General features: G+C 56.9%; 1 protein-coding gene across 1 annotated transcript; it reads right to left on the reverse strand.

Annotated features, from left to right (window-relative positions):
• Positions 1 to 5,912: 5,912 nt before the first annotated feature.
• NACA (nascent polypeptide associated complex subunit alpha) lies at positions 5,913 to 18,182 on the reverse strand. The gene is made up of 8 exons (XM_038752442.1): positions 18,155 to 18,182; positions 17,852 to 17,926; positions 6,985 to 7,070; positions 6,812 to 6,889; positions 6,574 to 6,720; positions 6,339 to 6,467; positions 6,128 to 6,250; positions 5,913 to 6,032 (listed from the first exon to the last, which is right to left on the reverse strand). Exons 2-8 carry the CDS (start codon positions 17,922 to 17,924, stop codon positions 6,018 to 6,020), a joined length of 651 nt encoding a protein of 216 aa, XP_038608370.1. The 5' UTR covers positions 17,925 to 17,926; positions 18,155 to 18,182; the 3' UTR covers positions 5,913 to 6,017.
• Between the last annotated feature and the right edge of the window lie 4,849 nt (positions 18,183 to 23,031).

Genomic DNA, 23,031 nt, shown 5'->3' on the forward strand with positions numbered 1-23,031 from the left:
ACCTGATCACCTTGTAACATCCCCAGCGCTTAGAACATAGTAAGCGCTAAATAAATGCCATTATTATTATTATAGAGATCGGAGGCTTGAAGCAGGGAGGCCCGCGCAGGGAGGTCGAGGCAGTCGTCTAGTGTGGGAGCACCAATGCTGGGACCACAGGGGAGAGGAAAGGGAGGGATAGAGCCTTGTTTTGGAAAAATGGGAGGTTGTGGCCGGAGTTTAAAAGTGAGAAATTGAAGGAGAGTCAAGAATCCAGAAGGGCACCAAAGAGGCGATGGTGGTGTCACTGACTGAGATAGGCGAGTCAGTGGGAGGAGTGGCACCTCATGAGAGTTTCAGGTAAGGCGAGGGTCAATCAATCAATCAATCAATCGTATTTATTGAGCGCTTACTGTGTGCAGAGCACTGTACTAAGCGCTTGGGAAGTACAAGGTGGCAACATAGAGAGACAGTCCCTACCCAACAGTGGGCTCACAGTCTAGAAGGGGGAGACTGAGGACAAAACCAAACATACTAACAAAATAAAATAAACAGAATAGATAGGTACAAGTAAAATAAACAGAGTAATAAATATGTACAAACATATATACAGGGGCTGTGGGGAAGGGAAGGAGGTAAGATGGCGGGGATGGAGAGGGGGACGAGGGGGAGAGTCTAGGAAGGCCTCCTGGAGGAGGTGAGCTCTCAGGAGGGCTTTGAAGGGAGGAAGAGAGCTAGCTTGGCGGATCAATCAATCGTATTTATTGAGAGCTTACTGTGTGCAGGGCACTGGACTAAGCGCTTGGGAAGTCCAAGTTGGCAACATAGAGAGGGTGAGGGTGAGGAGACCCCCCCCCCCCCGACCCCCCAGGCACAGCGGGGGACGGAGTCAAAGGCCTAGGGGCCTCTCTGGCCGGCAGCTTGTGCACAAGAGGCAGCAGTCTCAACCACCAACTGATGATCCCCCTATTCCCATTGGATTGGAAGCACCGTGAGGGCAGGCGCCCGCGGTCCCATGTCAGCGGCTCAGCGGGGCACCGGCCGGCGGACCCGCTGACACTGACGGGCGGAGGAGACCGTCCCCTGCCGAGAGACCCTAGCCACCCGGGCCCCCCCCCCACTGAACCGGGCACTGGAGTCCATTTGTCCAGCCGCCCATCCATCCGTGGATAAAATAAAATAAGATTTATTTTCTTTTGTTAGTATGTTTGGTTTTGTTCTCTGTCTCCCCCTTCTAGACCGTGAGCCCGCTGTTGGGTAGGGACTGTCTCTATGTGTTGGACTTCCCAAGTGCTTAGTCCAGTGCTCTGCACACAGTCAGCGCTCAATAAATACGATTGATTGATTGATTGATTGAGGCCCTACTGAGAGCTCACCTCCTCCAGGAGGCCTTCCCAGACTGAGCCCCTTCCTTCCTCTCCCCCTCGTCCCCCTCTCCATCCCCCCCATCTTACCTCCTCCCCTTCCCCACAGCACCTGTATATATGTATATGTTTGTACATATTTATTACTCTATTATTTTACTTGTACATATCTATTCTATTTATTGTATTTCGTTAGTATGTTTGGTTTTGTTCTGTCTCCCCCTTTTAGACTGTGAGCCCACTGTTGGGTAGGGACTGTCTCTATATGTTGCCAATTTGTACTTCCCAAGCACTTAGAACAGTGCTCTGCACATAGTAAGCGCTCAATAAATACGATTGATGATGATGATGATGATGATGACTGGGGTAGAGAAAGCAGCGTGGGTGCCTCTGGAGATGAGGCACCAGGACCTCAGTTGTGGGAGCTGCCTGAGGGCAGGGGTGGAGCACGGGGAGGGACAAGCACATCAATCAATCAATCAATAAATCAATCGTATTTATTGAGCACTTACTGTGTGCAGAGCACTGTACTAAGCGCTTGGGAAGTCTAAGTTGGCAACATATACAGTCCCTACCCAACAGTGGGCTCACAGTCTAAAAGGGGGAGACAGAGGACAAAACCAAACATACTAACAAAATAAAATAAATAGAATAGATCTGTACAGGTAAAATAAATAGAGTAATAAATATGTACAAACATATATACATCACACACATACTGGTGCCTCTCGGGGAGTCGGGTGGCTGTCAGGAGAAGGATGAAGCCGAATTTTCATCCCTAGTAGATTTTCATCCCATGGAAGCAGCATGGTGTAGCGGATAGGGCACGGGCCCGGGATTCAGGAGGTCATGGGTTCTAATCCTGATTCCGACGCTTATCTGCGGTGTGAGCTTGGGCAAGTTATTTCACTTCTCTAGGCCTCAGTCACCTCATCTGTAAAACGGGGACTTAGACGCTGAGCCCCATGTGGAACAGGGACTGTGTCCAAATCGATTTGCTTGTATCCAACCCAACGCCCAGTACAGTGCCTGGCACATAGTAAGCACTTAACCGATACCATAATCATTACTATCATTATCATCCCTAACTCCTTCCTGACTGAGGAGAGCGGATCTGGGGACTGTCTGTATGTTGCCACCTTGTACTTCCCAAGCGCTTAGTACAGTGCTCTGCACACAGTAAGCGCTCAATAAATACAATTGATTGATTGATCTGGGACATGGCCCTTGTTCAAGGCCTAATCCTGCTTCCTGCCCCGAAGTGAAGTGACTTGCCCAAAGTCACACAGCTGACAAGCGGCGGAGGTGAGATTTGAACCCATGACCTCTGACTCCCGAACCCTTGCTCTTTCCACTGAGCCACGCTGCTTCTCTGCTTCCCATCTTCTCTGTGCCTCAGTTTCCTCGTCTGTAAAACTGGGATTCATTGTACGGATGAACCCAGAAGCAGCCCGGTGTAGTGGATAGTTCACGGGCCTGGGAATCAGGTGGTCATGGATTCTAATCCCAGCTCTGCCACCTACCTGCTGTGTGACCTTGGACAAGTCATTTCACTTCCTCGGTGCCTCAGTTACCTCATCTGTAAAATGGGGATTGAGACCGGGAGCTCCACATGGGACAGAGACTGTGTCCAATCCGATTTGCTTGTACCCACCCCAGCGCTTAATACAGTGCCTGGCACATAGTAAACACTTAAATACCGTAATTATTATTGACTACTGCATCTCAATAAATTAGTGCTTAATAAATGCCATCATTATTATTATTATTATTTGGAGTCAGAGGTCGTGGGTTCAAATCCCGGCCCCGCCACTTGTCAGCTGGGTGACTTGGGGCAAGTCACTTCACTTCTCTGGGCCTCAGTTCCCTCATCTGGAAAATGGGGATGAAGACTGTGAGCCCCCCGTGGGACAACCTGATCACCTTGTAACCTCCCCGGCGCTTAGAACAGTGCTCTGCACACAGTAAGAACTTAATAAATGCCATGAAACAAACAACCTGATCACCTTGTAACCTCCCCAGCACTTAGAACAGTGCTCTGCACATAGTAAATACTTAATAAATAACATCATTATTATTATTATCTCTGCATCTGCCTCCCTGCCTCCTTTCTTTTTCCACTCCAGCATATAGCGCAGATAATTTTTCTCCAAAAATGTTCAGTCCACATGTCCGAACGAATACCACAATTATTATCAGCAGTAATTATAATCATTATGCCCCCCATTGCCAAGGCCCCCTCCTGACCAGTTAGGACATAAAGGCAGGAGAAGCAGCATGGCTTAGGGGGAAGAGCACTGTACTAAGCGCTTGGGAAGTACATGTTGGCAACATATAGAGATGGTCCCTACCCAACAGTGGGCTCACAGCCTAGAAGGGGGAGGCAGAGAACAAAACCAAACATATTAACAAAGTAAAATAAGTAGAATAAATATGGACAAGTAAAATAGAGTAATAAATACGTACAAACATATATACAGGATATATACATAGATCCATCACCTCACCTCCCTTCTGTCCTTCTCCAGCCCAGCCCGCACCCTCCGCCGTTAATCTCCTCACTGTGCCTCGTTCTCGCCTGTCCCGCCATCCAACCCCCGGCCCAAGTCCTCCCCCTGGCCTGGAATACCCTCCCTCTGCCCACCCAAGCTCGCTCTCTTCCTCCCTTCAAAGCCCTACTGAGAGCTCACCTCCTCCGGGAGGCCTTCCCACACTGAGCCCCCTCCTTCCCCTCCCCACAGCACCTGTATATATGTTTGTATATTCTTATTTAATTTGTACATATTTATTCTATTTTGTTAATGTTTTGTTTTCGGTCTCCCCCTTCTAGACTGTGAACCCGCTGTTGGGTAGGGACCGTCTCTACGTTGCCGACTTGGACTTCCCAGGCACTTAGTACAGTGCTCTGCACACAGTAAGCACTCAATAAATACGATTGAATGAATGAATTTCCGATATTTACCCTCCCTTGTATCACCAATGCAGTTGGCTGTGTAACCCTTCCGCACAACCCCACTGCCCTTGTGTGCATACCCCTATTTTCTCCCATTTCCCCATCTGTAGCCTATTATTCTATTGTCCTGTGTTTGAAGCACAGCCCACCGATTTTCACAATGAAGCACTCCATAAACGTCACTGATTGATGTCTCCTTGTGGATGTCCTGTCTAACCTGCCTCCTCACAGTCTGTCCGAAACTCAAATCACCTCAGCCAGGTCTTCTTCCACAACCCCAATTTAACAAACCATCCTTCCTGCCTGCACATGCCCACAATCTTGGCATTAATCTCCACCCATATCTCATTCATCTCACACTATCACCAAACCCTGTCAGGTCTATCCTCTCCTAATCTGGCTCACCTACAACTCTGCCCACTTTGTCCTTCTAATGGCAACTCGCTCACTGTACCTGGATCAGGCCTGTCACATTCCAATCCCTTACCCAGTCCCTCCCTCTTCATCTGATAGACCACCACCCTCCCCATCTTTAAAGCCCCAATAACAGCAATGGTATTTAAGCGCTTATTATGTGCCAAGCACTGGGGTAGATACAAAGCAATCAGGTCATCCCATTTGGGGCTCAGTCTTAGTGCCATTTTACAGATGAGAGAACTGAAGCCCAACGGATAACTTAAAAAGGCCACCCAGCAGACAAACGGCAGAGCCAAAATTAGAACCCACGTCCTCCGATTCCCAAGCCCATGCTCTTTCCAGTAAGCCGTGCCGCTTCTCAAGCGGGACAGGGATTCTTTGCGACCTGATTTTGAATCTACCCCGGCGTTTGGCTCCCAGAAAGTGCTTATTACCATGTAATCTCCCCAGCGCTTTGAACAGTGCTTTGCACATCGTAAGCGCTTAATAAATGCCATCATTATTATTATTAAGTCCCAACCAGCAGGATGGCAGTGCCCTAGCCCCACCCCAGGCCTCAGTGCCAGCTCCCTGACCCAAGAGGTCCCTGCCTCTGCACTCGGCCTCCTTACCCACCCAAACCTGGGGTTGGGTTTGGCTCCCTTGGCTCTCTCAGAGCACAATCGGGCTAAATGGAACGGCTTTAGGCCCCCGCCCCTACCTAACCCTACCAGGTTTTATACAGCTGGTTGTGCAATCACTCAGGGAGTCTGGTTCCTAACCTGCAGGCCCTGCAGAGTGTGCACGCGTGTGGAGGTGCACGAACGGGTTAGAAGTAGGGGCCCGGCATCCAGGCCCCGAGACCTCCCTGGGTCCCCGCGTTCAGGGATTTCTGCTCTTCTGAGCAGGAGCGGTGAGGAGGAGCCGGCCGCAGCAAACCGGGGAACCATCGGGGCCACCTCCGCGCCCCCCTCCCTACAGGATGGATGTAGCCAAGGGCCCCCGGGGTGGACAGGGAGGCCCAAATGCCAGGTCTCCCAGCCCACGCAGGTCCTGGAGGCGAAGGAAGCCGGGTTGGAAGGCAGGCAGGAATCTTGGCTCCGCTCCCCCGAACGCCGTAGCCGCCACCGCGGTCAAATCCTTGTGGGGGTCCTCTCCTAGGCGGCTGGAGCCGGGGCTGCTCCCGGCGGGGCGGGGGCACCAAGGCAGGGACCTCCGGCGCCAACAAGCCACACTTTATTAGCCGATAGAAACAGTACAAAGCTCCAATTTAGCTGCGTTTAATCTGACACACCAAAAATGTCCTTGTCCTCCGGCGGAGGGCCTCACATCGTCAATTCCTGTGAGGGAGGAGAGAGAGGAGCTGGTGAGGCCAGGGGCCTGGGGGCCGACGGGGGGGGGGGTGGGGGGGAGGCGGACGCAGCCGCTCACTCACCATGATGGCGTTGACAATGTCGTTGCTGTTGTTCTTGAGCGCGCGCACGGCCTTGGCCCGGGACACGTTGGCCTGCGACATGACCAGCTCGATGTCCTTCACTTCCACGCCCGTCTCGTCAACCTGGGGGAGGGAGCGGAGATCAGCCTCGAGGCCTACACCCCCACCCAAATGCCGGCGGCCCAGCCCCCTCGCCAGGGCCCGCGGTCACCTCTTCCTCTTCGCTCTCCTCCTGGACGGTGGGAGTCTGTGTGTTCTCCTGGATGTTCGAGACGGCTTCGCCTTGGACTTTGAATTTCTCTGCTGCGGCCAGTTGGGCCTGCTGGGACAGGTCCTCTATCTGCAGGGAAGCAACGCAAGCAAGCGCACCCACGCACACTTAGACGGGCCAGCGGGTGGCAAACGGAGGCAGCCAACCAGCCGGCCCGCCTGCCCGCCGGCTCCACCTTGGCCTCCCCGAAGACGATGTAGGTGTCCGAAGCCGGGCTCTTATAGACGTCCGGCTTGGTGATGACAAAGAGGATGTTCTTGGACTTCCGGATGGTCACCCTGGTCACACCGGTGACCTGGCGAAGGCCGAGTTTGGACATGGCCTGGAAGAGAGAAGCCATCAGGGGTCCCGGCCCCCCAGCCCTCCACCCAGAGGGGGCCCGCCGCCCGGCCCGTGTCCCCCGCACCCCACACCTTCCGCGCCTTCTTCTCGCTCCGGCTCTGTTTGGCTTTGCTGACGGGTTCTTCGTCTATCTCGGCGGCAGCTGCCAGCTGAAGGCAAAATTGACCCCTGAGTCCCCAGCGGTCCAAGACCCGGGAACCCCCGCCACGCCTCCCTCCCGCCCACCACGGGCCCCCCCGCCCACCTGAGCCTGCTGTGTGGTTGCCTGCGCCGAGTCCTGCTCTTCGAGCTCCGGCACGGACTCATCGCTGTCCGACTCTGTCCCGGACCCTGCGGGGAGAGGCCTGTCAACGCCCACGCAAACCCCAGGCTTCGCCCACCAGTCCGCCCCGACCTCCCGCCCACTCTCCCTCCGTCCCCACACGGTTAGTGAGGCAGGATGACTGCCAGCGGCGACGGGACGGGGTGGGGTGGGGGGTGCCTCGGTTTCCTCCCGGCTGGCCGAGAGCCCCGCCGGCCACCCCACCCGGCCCGCCGGCCGTGGACACACAAGCAGGCCCGGGGCTCGGCCGGGAGGGTTAGCGTCAGGGGGGCGGAGCAGATGGGCCGTGCAGACACTCCATGCACACAGCACACCGCAGCCGGTACCCTTGGCGTTTCTCACGGCCGCCGGGGGGGCGGGGGCCGCCCCGGCCACGTCCACCAGCACCGGCTGGAAGGAAAGCGCCCCGGGGGGCAGCTCGGGGGGGATCAGGGGCGGCAGCTGGTCGTCCTCGGTCAGAGCCACGCCGGGCTCCGGCCTGGGCTCGGGCGGCAGAGGAAGCTGTTTGGGGGGCGGGGGGGGAGGGTCCGGGGAGGGAGCGGGAGAGGTGGGCTGGGGGGCGGAGGTGGGGGCTCTCCCAAGGCTCCCTCCCCCCACGGCAGGGGGACCCTGGCCTCTCTTAGCTGGGGTGGCCGCAGGGCCTCCCTTCGCCGGGGGAGCCGTGGAGACGGTGGGGGTCGCCACGGGGAGAGGGGCTGCTGCCGGACCCTTCTTCGCCGTGGGAACGGGAGGAGAGGAGGTGGGTTCGAGAGAGACGGTGGCTGGTACAGCCTGGGCAGCAGGGGTGGGTTTGGGGGCTGGGGAGACGGGGGCCGCCACGGGGACACTTGAAGCTGCCAGGCCCTTCTTAGTGGGGGGAGCGGGAGAAGAGACTGGGGCACCCGAAGCTTGGGTGCCTGGGACCCCCAGGGGAGACGCGGGGCTTTTGGTGGGTTTGGGACCCTTCTTCGCTTTGGAGGCTGGAGAAGAGACGGGGGGTAAAGGGGCAGACCCGGCAGGGGGAGTGGGGGGGCCAGAAACTATCTGAGTCAGGGGAGGGGCGGCAGGACCCTTCTTAGCTGGGGGGGCTGAAGGAGAGAGAGGCGTGAGCAGCGGAGGGGAGACGGGTGTACCCAGAGGTGCAGTGGCAGGTTCGGTCTTGGGGGCGGGGGAGCCTTTGGGGGCCGGGGAGACCGCAGAGGGGCCCGAAGCCTCTGTCCCCTTCTTAGCTTTGGATCCCGGAAGAGAGAGCGGAGCACCGGGAGGTGGGGTGCCGGAAACCCCCTGGGGAGACGCAGAGCTCTTGGTGGTTCCGGGACCCTTCTTGGCTTTTGGGGCCGGAGAAGAGGCGGGAGGAACTAAGGGGGCAGGCCCGGCAGGGCCAGAAGCTGCCGGCCCCTTCTTAGTAGGGGAGGCGGAAGAGAGGGAAGGGACAGGGGGAGGGGAGCTGGACACCCCCAGAAGTGTGGTGGCAGACTCAGCCAGGGGGGTGGGGGGAACTTTGGGGGATGGAGAGGCCTCAGGGGCCGCTACAGAGGCGGCCGAGGCTGCCGGCCCCTTCTTAGCAACTGTGGGGACTGGAGGAGACAGTGGAGCACCGGGAGGTTGGGTGCCCGGGACCCCCGGGGGAGATGCTGGGCTTTTGGTGGTTGCCGGACCCTTCTTTGCTCTGGGGGCTGGAGAAGAGACCGGAGATAAGGGGGCAGGCACGGCAGGAAAACTTGGTGGGGTGGAAGCCGTCGAGCCCTTCTTGGTAGGGGAGTTTGAAGAGAGGGGAGTGACCGGTAGAGGGGAGCTGGGTGTCCCCTGAAGTGCGGTGGCAGACCCAGCGAAGGGGCACGAAGCTCCCGGTCCCTTCTTCGCTTTGGGCCGTGGAGGAGAGACCGGAGCACCGGGAGGTTGTGTGCCCGGGACCCCCAGGGGAGATGCCGGGCTTTTGGTGGTTGCCGGACCCTTCTTTGCTTTGGGGGCTGGAGAAGAAGCGGGAGATAAGGGGGCAGGCGAAGCGGGTGGAATGGGGGGGCCGGAAGCTGCTGGATCCTTCTTAGTCGGGGAGGTTGAAGAGAGGGGAGTGACCGAGGGAGAACTGAGTGTCCCCACAAGCGTAATAGCAGGCTCAGCCAAAGGAATGGGGGGACCTCTGGGGGCCGGGGAGCCCGCAGAGGGGCCCGAAGGTTCCGGCCCCCTCTTAGCTTTGGGTCTTGGTGCCCTGGGAAGTTGGGTGCCTGGGACCCCCTGGAGAGTTGCAGGGCTGTCGGTGGCTGCAGGGCCCTTCTTTGCTTTCAGGGAGGGAGCAGAGACGGGAGGTAAGGAGGCAGACCCATCAGAAGTTGGGGGGCCGGAGGCTGCCGGAGTCAGAGAAGACGGGGAAGCGAGCGGTGGAGGGGAGATAGGTGTCCCCAGAGGTGCGCTGGCAGGCTCGGTCTTAGGGGCGGGGGGACCCTTGGGGGCCGGAGAGGCCGCAGAGGGGCCTGAGGCTTTCGCCCCCTCCTTAGCTTTGGGCCCTGAAGAAGAGACCGGTGCACTGGAGAGTTGGGTGCCTGGGACCCCCAAGGGAGATGCGGGGCTTTTGGTGGCTGCAGGGCGCTTCTTTGCTTTCGGGGAGGGGGCAGAGATGGGCGGTAAGGGGGCGGGCCCGGCAGAAGTCGGGGGGACGGAAGTTGCCGGAGTCAGAGTAGAAGCGGGAGGGTCAGCAGGACCCTTCTTGGCTGGGGGAGCAGAAGGAGAGGGGGGAGTAAGCAGTGGAGGGGAGACAGGTGCCCCCAGAGGTGCGGTGGTAGGCTCGGTCTTGGAGGCGGGGGGACCTTTGGGGGCCGGGGAGACCACAGAGGGGCCTGAAGCTTCCAGCCCCTCCTTGGCTTTGGGCCCTGGAGAAGAGACCAGTGCACTGGAGAGTTGGGTGCCTGGGACCCCCAAGGGAGATGCAGGGCTTTTGGTGGCTGCAGAGCCCTTCTTTGCTTTCGGGGAGGGGGCAGAGATGGGCGGTAAGGGGACAGGCCCAGCAGAAGTGGGGGGGACGGAAGTTGCCGGAGTCAGAGTAGAAGCGGGAGGGTCAGCAGGAGGAGAGGGGGGAGTAAGCAGTGGAGGGGAGATAGGTGCCCCCAGAGGTGCGGTGGTAGGCTCCATCTTGGAGGCGGGGGGACCTTTGGAGGCCGGGGAGACCACAGAGGGGCCTGAAGTTTCCAGCCCCTCTTTGGCTTTGCGCCCTGGAGAAGAGACAGGTGCACTGGGAAGTTGGGGGCCTGGGACCCCCTGGGGAGGCACAGGGCTTTTGGTAGCTGCAGAGCCCTTCTTTGCTTTCAGGGAGGGGGCAGGCCCAGCAGGAGAAGTGGGTGGGGGAGTAAGCAGTGGAGGGGAGACAGGTGCCCCCAGAGGTGTGGTGGTAGGCTCCGTCTTGGGGGCGGGGGGACCTTTGGGGGCCGGGGAGACCACAGAGGGGCCTGAAGCTTCCAGCTCCTCCTTGGCTTTGCGCCCTGGAGAAGAGACCGGCGCACTGGGAATCTGGGTGCCTGGGACCCCCTGGGGAGGCACAGGGCTTTTGGTAGCTGCAGAGCCCTTCTTTGCTTTCGGGGAGGGGGCAGGCCCAGCAGGAGAAGTGGGTGGGGGAGAAGCTGCCAAAGTCAGAAGAGACACGGGAGGGGTGGCAGGATCCTTCTTGGCTGGGGGAGCAGAAGGAGAGGGAGTAAGCAGGGGAGGGGAGACAGGTGCCCCCAGAGGTGCGGTAGTAGGCTCCGTCTTGGGGGTGAGGGGACCTTTGGGGGCCGGGGAGACCACAGAGGGGCCTGAAGCTTCCAGCCCCTCTTTGGCTTTGGGCCCTGGAGAAGAGACAGGTGCACTGGGAAGTTGGGTGCCTGGGACCCCCTGGGGAGGCACAGAGCTTTTGGTAGCTGCAGAGCCCTTCTTTGCTTTCGGGGAGGGGGCAGGCCCAGCAGGAGAAGTGGGTGGGGGAGAAGCTGCCAAAGTCAGAAGAGACACGGGAGGGGTGGCAGGACCCGTCTTGGCTGGGGGAGCAGGAGGAGAGGAGGGAGTAAGCAGTGGAGGGGAGACAGGTGCCCCCAGAGGTGCGGTGGTAGGCTCCGTCTTGGGGGCCGGGGAGACCACAGAGGGGCCTGAGGCTTCCAGCCCCTCTTTGGCTTTGGGCCCTGGAGAAGAGACAGGTGCACTGGGAAGTTGGGTGCCTGGGACCCCCTGGGGAGGCACGGAGCTTTTGGTAGCTGCAGAGCCCTTCTTTGCTTTCGGGGAGGGGGGCAGGCCCAGCAGGAGAAATGGGTGGGGGAGAAGCTGCCGAAGTCAGAAGAGACACGGGAGAGGTGGCAGGACCCGCCTTGGCTGGGGGAGCAGAAGGAGAGGAGGGAGTAAGCAGTGGAGGGGAGACAGGTGCCCCCAGAGGTGCGGTGGTAGGCTCCGTCTTGGGGGCGGGGGGACCTTTGGGGTCCGGGGAGATCACAGAGGGGCCTGAAGCTTCCAGCCCCTCCTTGGCTTTGGGCCCTGGAGAAGAGACAGGCGCACTGGGAATCTGGGTGCCTGGGACCCCCTGGGGAGGCACAGGGCTTTCGGTAGCTGCAGAGCCCTTCTTTGCTTTCGGGGAGGGGGCAGGTCCAGCAGGAGAAGTGGGTGGGGCAGAAGGTGCCAAAGTCAGAAGAGACACGGGAGGGGTGGCAGGACCCTTCTTGGCTGGGGGAGCAAGCAGTGGAGGGGAAACAGGTGTACCCAGAGGGGCAGCGGCAGGCTCGGTCTTGGGGGCCGGGGAGACCTCAGAGGGGCCCGGAACCTCTGTACCCTTCTTAGATTTGGATCCCGGAATAGAGAGCGGAGCACCGGGAGGTTGGGTGCCGGGACTCTCCTGAGGAGGTGCAGAGCTTTTGGTGGTTCCGGGACCCTTCTTAGCTTTGGGGGCTGGAGAAGAGGCGGGAGGAAGTAAGGGGGCAGGCCCCGCAGGGCAGGAAACTGCCGGCTCCTTCTTAGTCGGGGAGGCAGAAGAGAGGGCCGTGACTTCGGGAGGGGAGCTGGACGCCCCCAGAAGTGTGGTGGCAGACTCAGTCAGGGGGATGGGGGGATCTTTGGGGGACGGAGAAACCGCAGGGGCCACTACGGAGGTGGCCAAAGCGGCCGGCCCCTTCTTAGCAACTGTGGGGGCTGGAGGTTGGGTGTCCGGGACCCCCTGGGGAGATGCTGGGCTTTTGGTGGCAGCCGGACCCTTCTTTGCTTTGGGGGCTGGAGAAGAGACGGGAGACAAGGGGGCAGGCACGGAAGGGGAACGGGGGAGATCCGAAGCTGTTGGCTCTTTCTCAGCTGGCAGGTTTGAAGGAGAGAGGGGAGTGACCGGGGGAGGGGAGCTAGGAACCCCCAGAAGCACGTTGGCAGGCTCGGTCAAGGGAATGGGGGGACACTTGGGGGAAGGAGAGACCGCGGGGGCAGCTACAGAGGGGATCGAAGTTGCCGGCCCCTTCTTAGCATCGGGAGGGGCTGGAAGAGACTGGGGAGCACCGGGAGGTTGGGTGCCCGGAGTCCCCACGGGAGACCCGGGACTAGGGGTGGTTGCCGGCCCCTTCTTTGTTTTCAAGTCGGGAGAAGCGACGGGAGGTAAAGGGGCAGGCCCGGCAGGTGATGTCGGGGGGCCGGAAGCCGCCGGAGTCAGAGGAGCCACAGGAGGGGTGGCCAGCCCCTTCTTGGCTGGGGGAGCTGAAGGAGAGAGGGGAGTGAGCGGGGGAGGAGAGCTGGGGGACAGGGAGACTGCAGGAGCCACTTCAGAGGGCCTGGAAGCTTCTGGCCCCTTCTCAGCTTTGGGCCCCGGAGAAGAGATCGAACCACCTGAAGGTTCGGTGACTGGTACCTCCAGGGGAGACCCGGGGCTCTGGAGAGCTGCGGCACCTCTCTTTGCTTTTGGGGCTGGGGGAGAGACAGAGAGTAAGGGGGCAGGCCCGGCAGGGAGAGAGGGAAGGCCAGAAGCCGCCAGAGCCGGAGGAGACGCGGGAGGACCCTCCTTAGCTGGCGGGGCCGCAAGACAGAGTGCTGCTGAGGGGGCAGCAGGCTCAGCGAGGGCACTAGACGGGCCCGAGGCTGCCGGACCCTGCTTGGCTGCGGGGTCCGGAAGAGAGGAGGGAGCAACATGAGCCGGGGAGAGAGGTGTCCCCAGAGCTGCACTGGCAGACTCGGCCGGGGGAATGGGAGAAGCTTTGGGGACTGGGGAGACCAGAGAGGGGCCTGATGATTCTGGCCCTTTCTTAGCCACGGGGGCTGGAGAAGAGACCGGACCGCCTGAAGCCCGAGTGTCCGGAACCTCCGGGGAAGACGCAGAGCTCTTGCTGGCTGGGGGGTCTGCCGGAACTGGCTTAGCTTTCGGAGCTGAGAACGGAAGTGAGGGGAGAGAAAGAGTAAGGGGAGGAGGGAGGCCGGACACAGGGGAACCCAGAGTGGCATAGTCAGGCTTAGGCGGGGGAACGGGGGGACTCTGGGGGGCCGGGGAGAGCGGAGGGGCCGCTACCGCGATCCTTGAAGCTGCGGGTCCCTCCTTAGCAGGGGAGGCTGGAGGCGAAGCAGAAGGCAGAGGAGAGGTCAGGGTTCCCACAGACAAAGGAGCCGGGGGGGCCGAAGCAGGGGGAGAGCCAGGCCCAGCTTGGGGACCAGGGGGAACTTTAGGAGGCAGGGGTGCGGCAGATGGGGCAGCAGGGGCCCCGAGAGCCGGAGATGGAGTGGCCGGAGTCCCCAGGGAGAGAGAGTTGAGGCCCAGCAGATAGGGGCACGAGGAGGCAAGGGGCGGCACTGCACAGGACACTGGGGCTGGAGGCCTGGGGGGGCCGGAGGCTGCCAGACACTTGTTAGCGAGGGTCGCTGGAGAGACCAGAGCGCCTGAGGGTTGGACGGCAGGCGAGGCTGCCGGACTCTTTTGGGCCGGGGGAGCAGCGGGCAAGACTGGGGCATCCAGAAGAGAGGAGGAACTGAAAGCTCCAGGACCTGGAGGAGACACCGGAGCCAAGGAGGCGGGCAGAAGGGAGACAGCAGGCACAGCCTGGGGAGTTGGAGGACCTGAGGCTAACGGGCCCTGCTTAGCTGGGGGCGCCGAAGGAGTCGGATGAGATACAGGAGGGGGGGCAGGACCTTTCACGGCTGAAGGAGAGGAAGCGAGGGGTGGAGGGAATGGGGCCTCCTCCGCGGGGGGAGTGGGCACGGCCTGCGGTGTTGGGAAGCCCGAAACTACCAAACCTTTCTTAGCTGGGAAGGGCGTGGGAACGGGGAGGGAGGCAGGGAGGTTTGGAGAGACAGACCCCCTGGCAGCTGTGACGGCCGGCGGAGAGGGAGGAGTCGCGGCTGGAGACGCGGGGAGGGCTTTGGGAGTTTGGGCAGCCCCAAGGGCACCGGCGTCCTTTGGAGCTGGGAGAGGGGCGGCACCAGGCTTGGGCTGAAGCGGGGGCCCTAGGGCAGCGGGCAGTGTAGGGGACCCCGGTGGTACCAGGGGGACTCCCAGGGGGCAAGTGGTCACCCCGGCCGGGCTCCTTGGAGAGGGAGCCAGGGCCAACAGGGCCAGGGCCGCTGGAGGTGCGGGGCCTCTGGGAGCCGGGGGGATCATGGGGGAGGCCAAGGCCAGGGCGGCGGAGGAGATGGGGGGCCCCATGAGGTCCGGGAGGAAGGCGGGGGCAGGGTTCGGGGAGACGGGAGCGCCAGGAAGGCCGGCGGGGCAGGGGCCTGGCACCGGTTGGGCCAGGGTGGCAGCGGCACCGGGGGGTGGAGACACAAGGAGGGTGGCTGGTAGAAGGGGGGGAGAGGAGGGGGAGGAAGAGGAGGGAAAAAACCCGTGAATCTCCGCAGCACGCCATCAGCCGGGTGGAAAACCGCGCCCTCCGGCCCGGGCGACGCTCCCCGCACCGACGAGGGACTGTCTCTAGATGTTGCCAACTTGTACTTCCCAAGCGCTCAGTACAGTGCTCTGCACACAGTAAGAGCTCAATAAATGAGGATGATGATGAGGCCAACGTACCGACCGTGGGACGGGGGCAGCGACGGCTGTCATCATCATCATCATCAATCATATTTATTGAGCGCTTACTGTGTGCAGAGCACTGCACTAAGCGCTTGGGAAGTACATATTGGCAACACATAGAGACAGTCCCTACCCAACAGTGGGCTCACAGTCTAAAAGGGGGAGACAGAGAACAAAACCAAACATACTAACAAAATAAAATAAACAGAATAGATAGGTACAAGTTAAATAGAGTAATAAATATGTACAAACATATATACAGGGGCTGTGGGAAAGGGAAGGAGGTAAGATGGGGGGGATCGAGAGGGGGACGAGGGGGAGAGGAAGGAAGGGGCTGAGTGTAGGAAGGCCTCCTGGAGGAGGTGAGCTCTCAGTGGGGCCTTGAAGGGAGGAAGAGAGCTAGCTCACAGTCAAGACAGGGAGACAGACATTAATTTAAATAAATACATTACAGATATGGACATAAGTGCCGGGGGACTGGTGGGGGTGAATAAAGGGGGCAGGTCTGGGCGATGCAGAAGGGAGTGGGAGAAGAGGAAAGGAGGGTTAATCAATCAATCAATCGTATTTATTGAGCGCTTACTGTGTGCAGAGCACTGTACTAAGCGCTTGGGAAGTACAAGGTGGCAACATAGAGAGACAGCCCCTACCCAACAGTGGGCTCACAGTCTAGAAGGGGGAGACAGAGAACAAAACCAAACATACTAACAAAATAAAATAAACAGAATAGATAGGTACAAGTAAAATAAACAGAGTAATAAATATGTACAAACATATATACAGGGGCTGTGGGGAAGGGAAGGAGGTAAGATGGGGGGGTGGAGAGGGGGACGAGGGGGAGAGTCTGGGAAGGCCTCCTGGAGGAGGTGAGCTCTCAGTAGGGCTTTGAAGGGAGGAAGAGAGCTAGCTTGGCGGATCAATCAATCGTAGTTATTGAGAGCTCACTGTGTGCAGAGCACTGGACTAAGCGCTTGGGAAGTACAAGTTGGCAACATATAGAGACAGTCCCTACCCAACAGCAGGCTCACAGTCTAAAAGCCTGTATATATGTATATATGTTTGTACATATTTATTACTCTATCTATTTATTTATTTATTTTATTTGTACATATCTATTCTATTTATTTTACTTTGTTAGTATGTTTGGTTTTGTTCTCTGTCTCCCCCTTTTAGACTGTGAGCCCACTGTTGGGTAGGGACTGTCTCTAGATGTTGCCAATTTGTACTTCCCAAGCGCTTAGTCCAGTGCTCTGCACAGAGTAAGCGCTCAATAAATACGATTGATGATGATGATGATGGTTTTGTTCTCTGTCTCCCCCTTTTAGACTGTGAGCCCACTGTTGGGTAGGGACTGTCTCTAGATGTTGCCAATTTGTACTTCCCAAGCGCTTAGTACAGTGCTCTGCACAGAGTAAGCGCTCAATAAATACGATTGATGATGATGACAAAAGGGGGAGACAAAGAACAAAACCACACTAACAAAATAAAATAAATAGATATGTACAAGTAAAATAAATAGAGTAATAAATACGTACAAACATATATACAGGGGCTGTGGGGAAGGGAAGGAGGTAAGATGGGGGGGACAAGAAGGAAGGGGCTGAGTGTGGGAAGGCCTCCTGGAGGAGGTGAGCTCTCAGGAGGGCCTTGAAGGGAGGAAGAGAGTGAGCTTGGCGGATCAATCAATCGTATTTATTGAGAGCTTACTGTGTGCAGGGCACTGGACTAAGCGCTTGGGAAGTCCAAGTTGGCAACATACAGAGACAGTCCCTACCCGACAGCGGGCTCACAGTCTAAAAGGGGGAGACAAAGAACAGAACCATACTAACAAAATAAAATAAATAGATACGTACAAGTAAAATACAGTAATAAATATGTACAAACATATATACAGGTGCTGTGGGGAAGGGAAGGAGGTAAGATGGGGGGGGGACAAGAAGGAAGGGGCTGAGTGTGGGAAGGCCTCCTGGAGGAGGTGAGCTCTCAGGAGGCCCTTGAACGGAGGAAGAGAGCTAGCTTACAGAGAGCTTACAGTCAAGACAGGGAGACAGACATTAATTTAAATAAATACATTACAGATATGGACATAAGTGCCGGGGGACTGGTGGGGGTGAATAAAGGGAGCAAGTCTGGGCGATGCAGAAGGGAGTGGGAGAAGAGGACAGGAGGGTTAATCAATCAATCAATCAATCGTATTTATTGAGCGCTTACTAAGCACTGGACTAAGCGCTTGGGAAGTCCAAGGTGGCAACATAGAGAGACGGTCCCTACCCAACAGTGGGCTCACAGTCTAAAAGATTTCTACCCTATTTATTTTATTTTGTTGGTATGTTTGGTTCTGTTCTCTGTCTCCCCCTTTTAGACTGGGAGCCCACTGTTGGGTAGGGACTGTCTCTATGTGTTGCCAATTTGTACTTCCCAAGCGCTTAGTACAGTGCTCTGCACATAGTAAGCGCTCAATAAATACGATTGATTGACTGATAAAAGGGGGAGACAGAGAACAAAACCAAACATACTAACAAACAAAATAAACAGAATAGACATGTACAAGTAAAATAAACAGAGTAGTAAATATGTACAAACATATATACAGGGGCTGTGGGGAAGGGAAGGAGGTAAGATGGGGGGGATGGAGAGGGGGACGAGGGGCTGAGTGTGGGAAGGCCTCCTGGAGGAGGTGAGCTCTCAGGAGGGCCTTGAAGGGAGGAAGAGAGGGAGCTTGGCGGGTGGGCAGAGGCCATTCCAGGCCCGGCCGACGCTTCGTCACGACGGGGACCGGGGCGAGAAGGCCGGTCCCAAGCCGCCGCCATGGCCGCCCGCGCGGGGCCTTACCTGTCTCGGCCTGCGGCTGAGGCAAGTCCTGCTCGGCGGCGGCGGGGACGGTCTCCGTGGCTTCGCCGGGCATTTCTGGGGGCGGGAGGGGGGGGGGGGGGTGAGCCGGGAAGGCCCGAGCCGCCGCCGCCGCCGCCACCCTCCCCAACCCCGTCACCTCGACGACCCCATTTTGAGCCGGTTCCCGCCGGACGGACCCCCGGGGGCCCCCGCCCGCCCCCGCCGCGGGACCCGGACGCCGGGGGCCCCCGGGGGCGGCGGATGGCGGCGGATGGAGGCGGATGGCGGAGCCAAGGCACCTACCGGACGGGGAGCGCGGGCCCAAGATGGCGGCGGAAAGAGAGAGAGAGAAGGGGGGGGAGAGAAAGGAGCCGGCGGAGGAACTACGTCCGGGTCGCCCGGCCGGAAGTGGGCCGCGGCCCCTCCTGAGGGAAAGGCCCATTCCCTGAGGCGATCAGGATCGTAACGATAATATGATGTTAATGATAACATAATAATATCATCATCATCGATCGTATTTATTGAGCAATTACTATGTGCAGAGCACTGTACTAAGCGCTTGGGAAGTCCAAGTTGGCAACATACAGAGACAGTCCCTACCCAACAGTGGGCTCAATCAATCAATCGTATTTATTGAGCGCTTACTATGTGCAGAGCACTGGACTAAGCGCTTGGGAAGTACAAATTGGCAACACATAGAGACAGTCCCTACCCAACAGTGGGCTCACAGTCTAAAAGGGGGAGACAGAGAACAGAACCAAACATACCAACAAGATAAAATAAATAGGATAGAAATGTACAAGTAAAATAAATAAATAAATAGAGTAATAAATATGTACAACCATATATACATATATACAGGTGCTGTGGGGAGGGGAAGGAGGTAAGATGGGGGGATGGAGAGGGGGACGAGGGGGGGAGGAATGAAGAGGCTCAGTCTGGGAAGGCCTCCTGGAGGAGGTGAGCTCTCAGCAGGGCCTTGAAGGGAGGAAGAGAGCGAGCTTGGCGGATGGGCAGAGGGAGGGCATTCCGGGCCCGGGGGAGGACGTGGGCCGGGGGTCGACGGCGGGACAGGCGAGAACGAGGTACGGTGAGGAGATTAGCGGTGGAGGAGCGGAGGGTGCGGGCTGGGCAGTAGAAGGAGAGAAGGGAGGTGAGGTAGGAGGGGGCGAGGTGATGGACAGCCTTGAAGCCCAGGGTGAGGAGTTTCTGCCTGATGCGCAGATTGATTGGTAGCCACTGGAGATTTTTGAGGAGGGGAGTGATATGCCCAGAGCGTTTCTGGACAAAGACAATCCGGGCAGCGGCATGAAGTATGGATTGAAGTGGAGAGAGACACGAGGATGGGAGATCAGAGAGAAGGCTGGTGCAGTAGTCCAGACGGGATAGGATGAGAGCTTGAATGAGCAGGGTAGCGGTTTGGATGGAGAGGAAAGGGCGGATCTTGGCAATGTTGCGGAGCTGAGACCGGCAGGTTTTGGTGACGTTTTGGACGTGAGGGGTGAATGAGAGAGCGGAATCGAGGATGACACCAAGTTTGCGGGCTTGTGAGACGGGAAGGATGGTAGTGCCGTCAACAGAGATGGGAAAGTCAGGGAGAGGACAAGGTTTGGGAGGGAAGACAAGGAGCTCAGTCTTCGACATGTTGAGCTTTAGGTGGCGGGCGGACATCCAGATGGAGATGTCCTGAAGGCAGGAGGAGATGCGAGCCTGGAGGGAGGGGGAGAGAGCAGGGGCAGAGATGGAGATCTGGGTGTCATCAGCATAGAGATGATAGTTGAAGCCGTGGGAGCGAATGAGGTCACCAAGGGAGTGAGTGTAGATTGAGAACAGAAGGGGACCAAGCACTGAACCTTGGGGAACCCCCACAGTGAGAGGATGGGAGGGGGAGGAGGAGCCTGCAAAAGAGACTGAGAAAGAACGACCGGAGAGATAAGAGGAGAACCAGGAGAGGACGGAGTCTGCGAAGCCAAGGTCGGATAGCGTGTTGAGGAGAAGGGGGTGGTCCACAGTGTCAAAGGCAGCTGAGAGGTCGAGGAGGATTAGGACAGAGTATGGGCCGTTGGATTTGGCAAGCAGGAGGTCATTGGTGACCTTTGAGAGGGCAGTTTCCGTGGAATGTAGGGGACGGAAGCCAGACTGGAGGGGGTCGAGGAGAGAGTTGTTGTTGAGGAATTCTAGGCAGCGAGTGTAGACAACTCGTTCAAGGAGTTTGGAAAGGAATGGTAGGAGGGATATGGGACGATAACTAGAAGGTGAGGTGGGGTCAAGAGAGGGTTTTTTTAGGATGGGAGAGACATGGGCATGTTTGAAGGCAGAGGGGAAGGAACCAGTAGAGAGTGAGTGGTTGAAGATGGAAGTTAAGGAGGGGAGAAGGGATGGAGCGAGAGATTTAATGAGATGAGAGGGAATGGGGTCAGAAGCACAGGTGGCCGGAGTAGCACTTGAGAGGAGGGAGGAGAGCTCCTCTGAGGACACTGCTGGGAAGGATGGGAGAGTAGCAGAGAGTGTCCAGGAACCTCTGATCCCACCCAGCCTTGTGCTTCCCAAGCCAGCGGCTGAGGCTATGGACTCTGAGTCGTGAGGAGCCTGGAATTCTTCTCCTATCACAGCATCCTACTGACCTCTGTGGTCTTTATGCTATGGAATGTTTTGGTTTCATCTCACCTTATTTATTTATTTATTTTACTTGTACATATCTATTCTATTTATTTTGTTAGTATGTTTGGTTTTGTTCTCTGTCTCCCCCTTCTAGACTGTGAGCCCACTGTTGGGTAGGGACTGTCTCTATATGTTGCCAACTTGTACTTCCCAAGTGCTTAGTACAGTGCTCTGCACACACAGTAAGTGCTCAATAGATACGATTGATGATGATCTCACCTTGTGTCACCAATCCCCCTCCCCCCTTTTTTTTAATTTTTGGATTCTAGGCTACCAGGGGACAGGGACTACATCTAATTCCCATCTGCAGATTCTTTCCCAGTGCTTAGAACAGTGCATTATAAACACCATTACTACCATCAATCAGTGGTATTTATTGAGCACTTACTATGTGCAGGGCACTGTATTAAGAGCTTGGGAGTACAATTCAACTGTTAGGAGACACATTCCTTGCCCACAGCGAGCTTGCAGTCTAGGGTCTACTACTACTACTACTACTAGGGCAAGGTGTCTGCCCTCAGGGAGCTTGCAGTAGGTGAACAAGCCATACAATTGACCAATTGGAGGGAAAAGAGGATCGGAAGAGGGCCAAGTGAATATCTAACTGCGTGAATCAGCACGCTCACAAGTGCTGGAGTTGTGGATGCCTCTTGCTGGCCTTCGTACTTAAAGAACACTCCACTGATGGGGAAAGTGGCCCCTCTCCCATGCCGGTGGAACTCAACGGGCTGACCCAGAAGCCGTGGTTCGACCAGCGTGCGCACGAAAAGGCAGCCATCCTCCTCCACCTCATCAGCACCAGTAGTGTTTATCAGAGTCATACAACACCTGTTTGGTGCTGGATTTGGGAAAGTATTGTACTTTCCCAAGTGCTTAGTACAGTGCTCTGCACATAGCAACCACTCAATAAATGATTGAATGAATATCAACTTCCATTAGAGAAGGAGCTGCTGATAACCAGAGGACATATCCCTTCTTTGTACTTCCCAAGTGTATTGTGTACTTCATATAGTGGACACCCACCACATATTAATCCTAACATCAAAGATATTTATTGAATGCTTACTAAGTGCAGAGCACTGTACTAAGCACTTGGGAGACTATGGTCCCTGCCCACAGGGAGCTTAGTCTAGCTGGGGAGACATTCAAATTAATTATGACTACACACATATGTGCTGTGGGGATGAGGGTGAGGTGAATATCTAGTGCTTGAAAGGTACAGATCCAAGTGAGAAGGCAATGTAGAAGGGAGGGGGAGTGGGACAGATGAAGGCTTCGTCGGGTAAGCCCTCTGTAAAGCACTGTACACTACACACCTGGGAGACTGCAATAGCTGAAGATGGGTACCCTGCCTTTTGGGAGTTGACCCTCTAATGGGGTGGACAGGCGGGAACTATTGGCAAATGGTGGGAGCAGAATATACTATGAAGCAGTACAAGTGTATCAGGTTGATAACAGCTAAACAAGTCTTGAATATGCCAATGACGATATACGTTGACAAGACCTGAAAATAGGAATGAAATATGTGAGTGTTAAAGGGAGGGGTTAATATGACTCGGGTGGTAAGAGTTAATTGGGCAAGCCTTCCTGGAGGGGGTGAATTTCAGGAGCACTATGCAGACCACCGCTCTCCCAGCTTCAAAATAGTCTTTCCTGACTATTCTCATCTCGCCATCTCATTTTCTCTTCCCTCTGCACCACCCTCCCACCTCCCTAACTCCCACCGATACGCCATGGGAATCAGTGTGGCTTACTGGAAAGAACTCGGGGCTGGGAGTTAAGGGACCTAAATAATAATAATGATGGCATTTGTTAAGTGCTTACTATGTGCAAAGCACTGTTCTAAGCGCTGGGCCCAAGCTCTACTCCATGCCTGTTGTATGGCCCTGGGTGAGTCATTTTGCTTCTGTGCTTCAGTTTCCTCATCTGCAAAATGGGGATTCGATAGCTGTTCCCCCTCCTACTCGGACTGTGGCGTCCAACCTGGTTATCTTATCTACCCCAGTGCTTGGCACACAGTAAGAGCTCAATAAATTATCATCGATTGATATGTCCCCTGCTAGACAGTAAGTTCCTTGCAGGTAGAGATCGTGTCTACTATCTCTATTGTCCTCTCCCCAGTGCTCAGTACAGTGCTCTGCCTAGAGTTGGTGCTCTGCCAGTATGACTGATGGCTGGCTGTGCCCTGCAGCCACGAGGCCCTGGGTGGGCACTCTTGGCTCTAACCTGACTCCGTCTACCGGTGGGAAGACACCTTAAAGCCTATCTGTTGCCAACTTGGACTTTCCAAGCGCTTAGTCCAGTGCTCTGCACACAGTAAGCGCTCAATAGATACGACTGAATGAATGAAGTAGAGAAGCAGCGTGGCTCAGTGGAAACAGCCCGGGCTCTGGAGTCAGAGGTCACGGGTGGTTCAAACCCCGGCTCCACCAATTGTCAGCTGGATGACTTTGGGCAAGTCACTTCACTTCTCTGGGCCTCAGTTACCTCATCTGCAAAATGGGGATGAAGACTGTGAG

Source organism: Tachyglossus aculeatus, chromosome 10 (assembly GCF_015852505.1).
Source record: "Tachyglossus aculeatus isolate mTacAcu1 chromosome 10, mTacAcu1.pri, whole genome shotgun sequence".
Classification (NCBI taxonomy): Eukaryota; Metazoa; Chordata; class Mammalia; order Monotremata; family Tachyglossidae; genus Tachyglossus; species Tachyglossus aculeatus.

What these genes read in the sequence shown, in the direction of transcription:
- NACA (XM_038752442.1), bottom strand. Translation starts at nt 17,924, where the DNA reads ATGCCCGGCGAAGCCACGGAGACCGTCCCCGCCGCCGCCGAGCAGGAC. An exon ending in TCGTCTTCGGGGAGGCCAAG is followed by an intron (nt 6,468 to 6,573) that starts GTGGAGCCGGCG and finishes GCTTCCCTGCAG; the next exon opens with ATAGAGGACCTGTCCCAGCA. An exon ending in AGGAGAGCGAAGAGGAAGAG is followed by an intron (nt 6,251 to 6,338) that starts GTGACCGCGGGC and finishes TCCCTCCCCCAG; the next exon opens with GTTGACGAGACGGGCGTGGA.